This window comes from Poecilia reticulata, chromosome 9 (genome assembly GCF_904066995.2).
Source record: "Poecilia reticulata chromosome 9, P_reticulata-male-v2, whole genome shotgun sequence".
NCBI lineage: Eukaryota > Metazoa > Chordata > Actinopteri > Cyprinodontiformes > Poeciliidae > Poecilia > Poecilia reticulata.
The window spans coordinates 2,797,785-2,809,631 of NC_088838.1; the positions used below are offsets into that span (position 1 = coordinate 2,797,785).

The 11,847-nt window shown below is 41.5% G+C and overlaps 1 protein-coding gene across 1 annotated transcript; it reads left to right on the forward strand.

Moving 5' to 3' along the window:
• Positions 1-1,311: 1,311 nt before the first annotated feature.
• lmo4lb (LIM domain only 4-like b) lies at positions 1,312-4,887 on the forward strand. Its single transcript, XM_081611232.1, has 5 exons — positions 1,312-1,693; positions 2,232-2,467; positions 2,572-2,659; positions 2,962-3,120; positions 4,115-4,887. The coding sequence occupies exons 2-5, from the start codon at positions 2,253-2,255 to the stop codon at positions 4,121-4,123; spliced, it is 471 nt and encodes a 156-aa protein (XP_081467358.1). The 5' UTR covers positions 1,312-1,693; positions 2,232-2,252; the 3' UTR covers positions 4,124-4,887.
• Positions 4,888-11,847: the final 6,960 nt, after the last annotated feature.

Here is an 11,847-nt window from a genome sequence, read left to right on the forward strand (position 1 = left end):
GGCATCCTGACCAGATGCCCGAGCCACCTCAACTGGCTCCTCTCGACGTGGAGGAGCAGCGGCTCTACTCTGAGTCCCTCCCGGATGGCCGAGCTTCTCACCCCATCTCTAAGGGAGAGCCCAGCCACCCTGCGGAGGAAACACTGTTGTAACGAAGCTGCAATTACATCTGTGGATTTTCTCTATCGCAGAAAATGGATGGTAGCTTGTTTAGTGATTCTATACTTGGTTTTGCAGGACGTACAGCTGTTTGTGTTTGTTGGCCGCTTCTGACAGCCAGACTGTGTGGATCGGCTTCAGCTTCCTCCAACACTGATCACTTATTAAAGCGGAGTTCTGCCTCATCCCTGTTTTAGAAAATTCCCACGCATTTAAGAAACTTTAAAAAAATTAGAAGATAAAAGTGTACAAATCTGTTCCATATATTCATTTGAGACAAATGCACAAGTTTTTATAATAATAATAAGCCAGCCAAATTTGGTTAATTTTGATGAAAAGTGATATTTTTTCAAAGCAATCTGTGTTGCTTTGAAATTAAAACCTACAATATGATGAGAATGAACTGATAAAATTATGTTTGACATTTACTGGAAAGCTGCAGGAAACAATGTTTTCAGTTTTGATGTTAAGAAATAAACAGTTTGTGTATCTCGTGTTTTCAGGGAGTTGATTCCAGAGCTGAGGAAACTGAAAACCGTAAGCACAGTTAGACCTCAAGAAGAAGACACTTAAAAATGCTTATCTATTAAACGAGGCATTAAGTCCATAAGTGCCATAACAATTCACGTTTCATGAAAAGACAATTTGATGTGTTCAGAGGCATTGCATTGGGTGCCTCACAAAACCCAGCAAGTCAAAGAAAAGAAAGAAATGCTATTTTTAAATAATACGTTGCAAGTAACCAGTGATTGTTCTCTATATATTAGCTTTGTAGTCAAACAGAGGATAAAGGTCAGATAAGTGCTGCTGAGTGTGGTGGAAAAATTAAATTTCCTTCTCCCATTAATACAATTGCAATAAAATTAGAACTAAATGTTTCACTGACTTTAGAATTGTTTTAAACTGGAACGATTCAAGCAACTTTCCATTGTGTTTTAGAATCTTGTCCTCTCCTTTAGATAATTTTTAATAGATGTTTACTGAGTCTCACTAAAGTCATGTAGCCAAGTTTAAGAGATGTAAAGTTCATATTAAACGCTACTATAAACCTACAAATCATTTTGACTGTAGACACGCCTCTTGCTTTCTGATTGGCTGCAGCTTTCCTTCTGTAGGCTGTCCTCTCCTTTTTGGTCATTTAAACGGCCCCTTGCGCATTTTGATGAATAGAGTCGCTGTCAGATGCGTGGAAAGAGGACGGCTCGTTGAAGACAGGCAGCTGGAAGAGAGGAGAGCAGCCGCGGCATGGCTCCTCCGCCTTGTTCCATGTAGTTCTGAATCTGCAGAGCCGGATGCCACGGAGAAGCAGCTGAACCACCGCCGCCACCGCGTCACCCTGTTCTCAACGCTGTCGCGCTTTTAGTTGATATATTTGGTCCTTTTTGTCTCGTTTTTTTAATATGGAAGTCTGTGAGTACAGTTGTTGATGTGGAACCTTAAAGCAACTCACCCGTGACCGGGCCAAAGGTTCTCTCAACACTTTTCCAGTTCTGTAAAGTTGTGACGGAAGAAGGAAACGCTTTGTCCTAATAAGGTAACGCTGTTCTTCTTTCTTGTTTTCAGTCCTCGCGCGCATTCCAGCGTGCAGATTCTTCTACGAGCTCGCACTCCTTATAAACTTTGAAATTTCCATACATTTCAAAGCTACATACTGTTGGCATGGAAAGAAAACACTCCATTATTTGATCATAAACACAAGCAAAACCTGTCTCTCCGGTTTGGTTTGTTAGTAGTAGTAATAATAATAATACATTTTAGTTCACAGCTTTTTCTTGTGTTCCATTAGTCCATTTACTGATTGACATTAGGCTTAATATTAAAAGCTGTATCAGTTTGTAAATCGGCTCTCACTGGAGCAATATCAGTCATTTGGAATGCTTTTCATGTTTAAGGTTAAAGGTTAAATCCTTGCTGCCATTAATCTTAAGAAATCCCTTCCAGTCATCCTTCCAAGTTATTATAACTTGTAATAAAACAGTTCTCACAGGAAGATGAGCTTACTTTAAGTATTTTCAGTTTAATCCTTGTAAAGTAAACCTAATGGAGTGATCAACCTGTTTGAACTCTTCCAGGAGCCAGAGGGCCCCGTCAAGATGGTGAACAACCAAGCGTCAAGTGTCCCACCAGCTCCCAGGTTGTGTGCCGGATGCGGGGGGAAAATCGCAGACCGCTTCCTGCTCTTCTCCATGGAGCGCTACTGGCACACACGCTGCCTTAAGTGTTCCTGCTGCCAGGCCCAGCTGGGGGACATCGGCACCACCTGCTACAGCAAAGGGGGCATGATTCTGTGTCGCAGTGACTACATCAAGTGAGAAGAAGGAGCAGAAGGAGGCAGAGGAGACGGTGCTGCCTGTTTTAGATAGTTTCAGTAGTTGCACAGCGAAGCAAAGCGGTATGTTTGTGTGTTTCCAGGCTGTTCGGGGCGTGCAGCGCCTGTGGTCAGTCCATCCCAGCAAACGAGATGGTGATGAGGGCACAGGGGAATGTTTACCACATCAAGGTAAATCCCTAATCTGCACCTCACCCTGCTTCCTGCCACATAGAAGACATGTTTAGTATGAACACAAAAGGAACGGTCTTCCTCTTTTCCCTCCCTTAGTCCTTAAACCAGTCGTACTTACTGTTATATTTTATGTGACGTTCAGCCGTCTGATTTATTCTGATTCACCTTGGCTGACTTTGCAAACCAGGTGTTTCCTTTTTTCCTGATTCATTTACAATGATGCTCTGCTGGTAATATATTTACTGACTTTATTATTATTCATTCAGACTTTGTTTTTTTCCCCCCACACTCCCTTGCAGTGTTTCAGCTGTGCCACCTGTAGAAACAGACTAATTCCCGGGGATCGCTTCCATTACATCAACGGTACAATCTTCTGCGAACATGACAGGCCCGGGGCTGCTTTGCACAACAGCCACCTGGCCCCACTTCAGAGCAGCTCGGTGCTGACGGACCAGAAGGTAAATAAAAGGGTTACTGAGATGATTCTTCAGAGCCATGCAGCAAGAGAAAACTAACAGACATTAAGTTAACGCCAGTGGGAAAGAAAAGTCTGCCGGATGCAAGTTTTAACACTGACCATGAAAGAAAAACTAACTTTTACATGAGTTTGGAAAATACATCAAGGAACATAATTTGGCACTCAATGAATATATATATATATATATATTTTTTTCACATATTCATTCTTTATATTTTACAAAGAAACGTCATCCCTAACCTCTAACACTGGTTCCAATGAAACATTTTAACACAACAAAAGATAGTCCTCCATCCTGACCTGATGCAGAGTTGTTCTGCTAACTGGTTCCAGGTTAATGCATCAGTACTGATCTCACACTGATCTCACATTCTGGCAGGAGCCATTTATCTAAAGCAAGGCATTTATTTGGAACACTGGGTTGCATTTTATCCTCGTTGCCATTTTGCTCCTTTGCAGGTTTGGTAATGTAGCACCAGCCTCTTGTATTAAAAACGACCACATGACTTTTATATTAATCATGTGCCCCTCATTTGGGTTTAATCAGCGGTCATGCTTCATAAGTCTGATGACCTGAAAAATACAATAAACCACTTTTGTTTAAACACATGGATACCACATTGTTTGTTTACAAAGTCAAGGAATGGAGGGATGAAATTGTTGCTGAGGGTACAAACTGGTGAAGTGACTACTTGACCCTTAAAGTCAGAAGTAACATTCAATTATTACCATTATTTTGTTATGAAATCCTTTTTTTATGGAAGTTTTTGGAAGCTGCTTATGGGAAAAAATGTTTGTTTACTGTCATCTTAATCTTCAAATGGTTATCTTTGGAACACATTTCTACATTTCATGTTATGTGTGATTGAATTCATCTTGCTTAAATAAAGATGACTGCATCCAATCAGAGAGCTTTACAGATTAGCATTGCTGCGTTTTGTGACCTGTTCCTCCTTCTCCTGTCCCGTCTCCAGGTATGCTAAGCGGGAACAATCCAGAGCGACCTCATCTCCTTCCCTTCTCAGCCTTCTCCTTCCCTCCATGTATTCTTCCTCCACTGCTACTGTTGCTGTTGTACTTGTTGTTGGGGAGCCTCATTACTCTCCTCCTCCAGTCTCACTTTTCCCAGCGAGGCTCCACTTTTTCCTGTAAGATGTCTTCTCCCTCGTTATTTCAGAGGTTTTCTATAGAACAGCATCTCCATTCTGTTAACACTCAATGGCAAAGTGGTCTGTGTAAAGATTTGAGACTATGTGGGGGCTGCAGTGGCAAAAAGTCTCCTTCAAGACTGAACAAAGCTGGAGGAAAATGGTGACTCAGAAAAGCTGTATAAAACTGCAGAGGGAACAAAAGTCATCAATGCAGAAGTGTGATGGACTGCTGTGAACTTACAGAAAGTGACTGAACTACATTTGCTATGTCATATTATTCCTCCTCTGTTCTTTTTTAAATCTTTCTAGCTGATCATGAGATCCAAGCACTGAGACTGGCATCTATGATTTGTGTAACTGAAAGTGATCGGTTGTAGGGAGCCATTAAATGATGTAATCCAGGGTTGTACTCACCATAAACGGCTCATCCACGCCTCAGACTCTGCACAAAGACGTGCAATATAGCTGTGATGGTTTTACTGTTTTCCTTCTGTACAGTTTCTCTATCAGATGCCTGTGTAATGTGTTTATGGGTGGTGGGGTGGGGGCTGTGGGTATGAAAACAAAAATCCTATTAAAACAATTTTCCTGTAACATGTCACGAAGCGACCTGAGGTCATTGCGGCATTAGTGCGCCATTGTGTTGCTTGGTACCTGGCATGGTGGATGTTTCTCTCCCTCTCTCTCTCGCCCTCTTTAGCCCTGTATGGTGAAAACATGCCTGATTACCCCGAGGAATGGATTTAGGGGGCTTGAGCTCTGACCATTTACAGAAACAATTAAGCATGAGCCCTGTATCTGTGCTACTGGAGCTCCTGGGAGCCTGATCTTGGGGCATATGCTGTGTGGCTGACTGGCTGGCTGCCTCTAATAAAGCCTAATCTGAAAGGGGGCTAATTAAAGGGGAGTGCCCCCCAACCCTGCTCCCCCTCCCCAACAGCCAGGGCATTTTAAAACAATCTGATGTATTTACTTTTTATCTTGTTTCAATTATCTCCTACACAGCCCGACTTGCTTGGTCGCACAGTGCCCTTTGGTCTGTTCCACTCTGCATGGCTTCTGAAAATGATTTCCAAGAGCTGCACCTAATTCAACTTTGTGCCTTTCTAATGCTGCGTGGAAACGTTAAATCTCCAGCATACCATCCAAGGTTGCGACTTAATCTTTGTGTGATAGCAGCGGTGGAGCACGCTGCGTGCAGGAAACCAAGCGATAGCATCTGCTCTACTTTCACACCTTGCCTGGGTGTGCGGCTTGCCATCAAACTTCCCTTTTAATGCGCTTAGCTATTTCAAATTGTCCCACTTGTCATGGTCTAGGCTGATGCTGCATCAATTATTTATTCCACGTCTGATCAAGAAGCGTCACGCAAATTCATTAACGTATGCAAATGATCACAATTACAATTATCTTTGTATCGTGATGGTGAAAAAATACAACCTCGACACACTCCTGAGTCCCAACGCACCACAAGTTACACTTTGCATTCAAACTAATCAAGCATCATCTGCCTTCTCCTAATTAGCCAGACCGTTTTCACATGCCAATTAGCAGGTCTTATGAAAAAGCTCTCTGCCACGAGGCGTTGTCTTTTATCAGAGCTTCTGCAGGTGTGTGGTTCACCATGTAGCCTGTGTCATAGGAAAGTGTTTATTCATGCTAATTAATCATATTAACACATGCATGAGTGTAATTGCCGAAGCTCCTTCACCTCACACCGTGTGAAGACTCGAGAAGATGCCGGGGTATTTTTATGTGCTTATGATGAAGAGGAAGAAGACCAGTGAATCTTCCTTCTTTTTTTTGCTAAACCTTCCTGTGATAAAGTTCCATCATCTCTGCCTTCCTTTGTGTGAGTCTAGGTTATGGTGAACCAGGAGATGCCCGGCCTTCACAACACCTCTGACTGGTTATCACTAAATGTAAATTAAATTGTAAAAAACAAACTTTGATTAACAAATGTCCCAAGAAAATTAATCTATAACAAAAATTTTCAACTTAAGGTCTTTCATGTTAACGTTTGTTATGCTTATAACATTAAAGCCACTGGTTGGTAAGTTTTATTGTGCCAGGTTATATAAAAGGGGAGCTGGCAGGATTGCAAACTATTTGATGCAAGACTCACAGGTCATCACCTCGAGTCTTGCAACAGACCAACTCTTGTTGGTCTGTTGGGCCCCTACAGACCAACAAGAGTGTTACAAGCAGAGACTGAGCAATGTCACTGCAAGCAGCTTTTTCAAATTCCTTCCAGATTTGTTTTACATTATTATTATTCTCTTGGGAAACACACTAAAGATTCAGAGTTCAAGAGTAAACATGAGGAGGCGACTGTTAGAAGGCAGCCAGTTAGTTTGGTTAGTCTACATCAGGGGTGTTCACAGTGTGTCCACAATTTAAGAATGGGATAAATTGATGGTTGATAGAGGCAGTGATTATTTTATTAGGACACAATTATAAGACACAAATAGCAGGTAGGTACAACACAACATTCATCTTTTAATAACCATCCTTTTACTTTAATTTCATAGTAAATCTGATCACATTTAACCAGTGATTTTTACATATATATATATATATATATATTATATATATTTTCCAATGAATTTTAAGCTGAATTTGTTTCTTTTAATGAGACAACTATGCAGATCTCCTTTTCAGGTTTTGGTTCAAGATTATCATCTGATTTCCTCCCAAAAATGTGACTACTTTGATTTATTAAAATATTGAGCAGGATGTTGAGCAGGTGAAAATGATTTATTTTCTTTGTAGCAAATGTAGACAACATTTTTTAGAAACATTGGACTGAGAAGTAGTTCATGTTATGAGCTCAGCAGTTCCACCAGGTGTTACCAATTGCTGCTGGCTAGTCTGAAGGAGCTGAGTGGGGAAGCCTTTGTAGGGCGGAAACTTGGCTTCAGGTAGAAGCTCTGAGAAGGAGCATTGTGGAAAAATAGATTGTTAGCGAGAACAAGCGCTTAGGCACCCCACATGGCTGCTGGGAGATTAAAGGATGAGGGAAGAACATCACATAAAGCTCACGAAAGTCAATTTTATATAATACTGCCCCTTTAAGAATAAACATGACTAGATTTTGGAAACTAATCAGATTTAGATGGACAGACCTTCTTAGTGTCTGCACAGCAGTGATGTTGAGAATATCTGATGCTGAACTGCGATTCATTCCAGCTTCATCCTGCAAACAATCCAGAGATGCTAGAAGTCCAAAGCTTGTTGTCTGAAGATCTTTCTCATGAATATTTTGGTGGAAAACACTTTGAGTAATCACACTGGAGCAAATCACAGATAACATCCCTAAACAGGAGGATCATATCCCCTGTTTTGGGAAACAGAGTCTGAGACTGAATGTCTGCAGTGAACGCCTCCTTACCACAGGCTTCATGGTCTCTTCTGGTTCAAGCATGGCATTCCTTCCTATCCATTATCTGTTCCAGTTCATAGCTGTACATAGCTTAATAAGTAATATAGAATTTAACTGTTATTGTTAGAAGTAGGCGTCAACTCTAACATTAGGTTTAGCTGCTAGGAAAAGAGAGAAAAGAATGAATGAAGAGGAAATGGCCTGAGTAATGGGCCCTGCAGTCAGATACTTCCCTTAAAACAAAGCAAGCAAGCAGGTTGAGAAGAAATGATGCAGTCAACGAACACTTCACAAGGGTTATGTTAGCCCTAGAAGAATGCTGACAGACAGGCATCATCCACCCTCAGGCACTGCACTCTCCCTAACATCCTCTAAAAACACCATCCGGCTGGCAGCATGCTGCTGAAAGATCTGAACTGTGTTGACAACCCTTCAAAAAGCTTCTTAAGCTGCTACAGTCATTTGAAACTTAAAAATCTAAAGCGTCGGATGACTGCTGAAGCAAATACCGTAGTGTGTTAAATGTTCCAAATATTTCAGAATCGTCTTTGAACACCCTGAGAGCCACAAAGCTGCATTGCATACCCCTTATTGTGTGGTAGTGAAACATGAGACGGTCTAGGAGCACGGAGGAACTGAGCTATTGCAGCAATAATTCACAGCAGAGGAGCACGATGACAAAGAGGGCAACTTTTCAACTCAGAGCCTCATTCAGGAATGTCAGGGAGGGGAGAGGGAGAAAAGTTCTCCTGGCCAATCGGAACGCTTTGAATAATTAAAGTGATCGGCTTAATTAGCTCAATTACGTTAATTTGACCACGGAACATGGCCATATGGTGAAAGGAAACAAAAGAGGGGGGAACTAATTAAAAGTAAAATAATGAGGATTTTAATTAACTGGCTCCCCAGACAGCAGAGCGCAGGGATCAGGAGCCTGCTACCATAATTAAAGTGCTGTAACGCTGGCAACATCTCTCCTCTCTTTCTTATATCAGTGAGGGCTCTATCCATCTAATTAAATCTGTAAATAAATTAGCAACATTGAGGGTTCCTGCTTGACTTAACACCGCCTGCTACCCACCTCCCCGCCCTCCCAATAACACACTCACCTTAGTATGAGTGCACAACGCCACTCACATGGAGTCAAAACCAGAGCTAAAGTCTGATATTAACAAAGACGTCTGGGTGGAGAAAGAGTGTGTGTTGTGTCTGTACAGTGTGACGCTTGTACTTGCTTTACTAGATCTGTTGGTGACCATGTGGATGCAAAGCACTTTCAACTTTCTGGGCTGTGCACGTCCACCAGGACATGTCTTATGTCTGCTGCCATTTGAGCTTCTGTTTTCCGTCCAGCGTACATCACACTTCTGAGCCGTCCTGCCGGTCTTTTCAATTTCTCTCCACACCATAGAAAGTAAGCTAGTCTGATGCAATCTCAGTCACTCTCCTTTGTAGAGACACAAACCTCTTTAAAACGAAGTCACATTCAAATTGATGCCAAAGCCAAATCCCTCAACTCACTTTGTTTTGAGATTGGTTGGGGTGAATAACCTGGAATTGGATTTAGAAAGAATTACTCAAAAAAATCTCTGTAATACCAAGTTTTAAGTATATTAATCTGTTATCAGGCATTCTTCCTTAAGCATCATTAAGCATTAATGCATTTTAAATATTTGTCACAACAACCCACATGGAACAGTTTGGTCAGGAATCTCTGTATTTAGCTCAATCCAACCTCCCATGAACTCAAATTGGTTCCACTGTCCTTGCTGACTAAAAGCATCCCCACAACATGATGCTGCCACCATCATGTTTCAGTATGGTAGGTGGACTTCATCATAACAGCTGATAACTTTTCCCTGACCTGCTTGTTATGTTACTTTATGATCCTGTTTTGTTCATTGATGCTCTCCAGGTGCTCTCAGAATGTTTGAGAGGCCAGCTAATTTCACATGCATGTCTTTGAGCTGTGAATAGAATCCAATAGAACCCATGGATCCACTGGAAGAATATGCAAACTCCACACAGAAAGACCTCAAACCAGGATTCAATAAAAGGACTTTACTGCTCAAGACGACAGTCCAAATAAATGAACCATCTACTAACTTTTGTCTTAAATTATTGTTTCACTGATAAACTTAACACACTTAAGAAATACATTAACATTTTCTATGTATTTAGATCCTCATCTGCAGGTGAAATCTTCTACCGTATACAATCACAGTCGTCACCAGCAAGACTTGATGCATCACCTTGATGAGGATCAGGGAAAATGGTGTCATATTAATGTCTGGGGATCAAACTGGGTTGTTTGTCTAGAGACAGTTGGTATGATAGGTGAAAAGGCCAAACCCTCCTAACGTTCTCCCCTCCCCACCCACCAGACCAGATGGAACACAGGTCTGTTTATTAGAAAGCTTTAATGAGGAGCAGTTGCAAAAAAATAAAATAAAAAGTGCCTCTGACTCCCCTGCTTTTACACACTGTGCTTGAGGAACAAAATTGTCATGTGCTTTAAAGGAAATACTTGTCCCAGAAAAGTTCCTGCTTATGTCCATTTATATTCAGGCCAGTAAACTTGCCAGAATAGTAAAAACTGTTTGTTGTATGCTTTATAAAAAGAAGCAATGTGATCTGTCTGATATTTAGTGAGACTAAAATCAATCAATCAAATTTTATTTGTGTAGCACATTTCAGCAGCAAGGCATTTCAAAGTGCTTTACATAATTAAAATAAAAACAGCATGTGACATTAAATAAACAGTGAGAAAAAGAAAGAGATTTAAAAAAAAGATAAAAACATTAAAACCCGCACCCCTTTTAGGACTTCAGTTAAACATTGTTTAACTGGGACTCTAACCCTCAGGGACTTTAGTCAAAAACACCGTTTGACAAGGACTCCAACCTCTAAGTTTTTAGTTGAATGCCGTCAACTGAGACTCTAAACCCCGTAGGACTTAAGTTAAACGTTGTTTAACTGGGACGTTTTCCGGGGGGCTTTACATTATTAAAACGTAGAAAAGAAATAAAAAGAAATTAAAAACATAAAAGGCATAAAAACATGGAAGACATCAAAACCCACTCTAACTTTAATTTAGCCATAAGCAACTCTAAACAGGTGGGTTTTAAGTTGAGATTTAAAGGCACCCAGTGTTTCAGCTGTTTTACAGTTTTCTGGAAGTTTGTTCCAAATTTGTGGTGCATAGAAACTGAATGCTGCTTCTCCTCGTTTGGTTCTGGTTCTGGGGATGCAGAGCAGACCAGAACCAGATGTTCTGGAGTAGGGAGGTTCTAAGTGAGTACTTAGAACCTCCCTGCACACTTGATAACCTCTTTATGGATGTATTTATTTGAACCTGTTGGTATCATTTTGGCCATGTGGATCAGAGGTAAATAAGTATAAAAGATTCTGTCAAGGTATCTTCTCCGCTGAAACATATGATAATCACTGTTTACCAGTGACTACGAAGCATGAAGAGTTTGGTGTACTCATTTATTTATTTTGACCGTTCCTCTGGTTGATGAGGCAACATTATTGCTCACCCCAACATAGTCTTACCTTAGGATTACCTCATCCACACCCTTCAGCTACTCTGTAGTCTTATTGTGACGAACCAAGTGCTAGAACAGTTGTGTTGATGGCAGGAAGAGAGTCTGAAATGTCAGTGTGTTGTTCATGTGATTGTGAGTGTGTGTGTTGGGGTTGTGGAGTGAGGGGTGTGAGACTTGGCATTTCAGACAGAGATATCATAGCTGAGTGGGGTTTGGAGGGCAGAGCATGGTTTCAGAGCAGGGGTGGGTGTTCAGTCTTACTATTGGAGTGATAGACTTGTGGTTCCACTGGCTTGTATGTGACCCTGCTTCCAGTCAGAGGTAGCCAAGTCACTGGGATGCAGGCCATAAGTTCAAGTCCCCCTGGCTCTGCTTTGTGACTGGTCTTCAGCTACCACACAGATAAGCGCTGTCACTTCTGCCTTCCTCAGTGGAATGGTCTCAACTCGGAAATGCCAGAATGGAGGTGAGGGCAGAGCTCAGCAGAACGCAGCCTCACCTCCATGAACCATGGGGCAGTTCTGTCTCTTATCTGTATCCAAACACCTGCAGGATGTGTGTGTTCTGTGTGTGTGTGGTTGGTGGAGAGGCTAACAGAAAGGCAGGCCTACTAGACAATGTGG

Excerpts from the sequence above, each read along its gene's own strand:
- lmo4lb (XM_081611232.1), top strand. The coding sequence starts at position 2,253 with ATGGTGAACAACCAAGCGTCAAGTGTCCCACCAGCTCCCAGGTTGTGT. Across the intron at positions 2,468-2,571 it reads TGTCGCAGTGACTACATCAA|GCTGTTCGGGGCGTGCAGCG; the intron begins GTGAGAAGAAGG and ends GTGTGTTTCCAG. Across the intron at positions 2,660-2,961 it reads GGAATGTTTACCACATCAAG|TGTTTCAGCTGTGCCACCTG; the intron begins GTAAATCCCTAA and ends ACTCCCTTGCAG.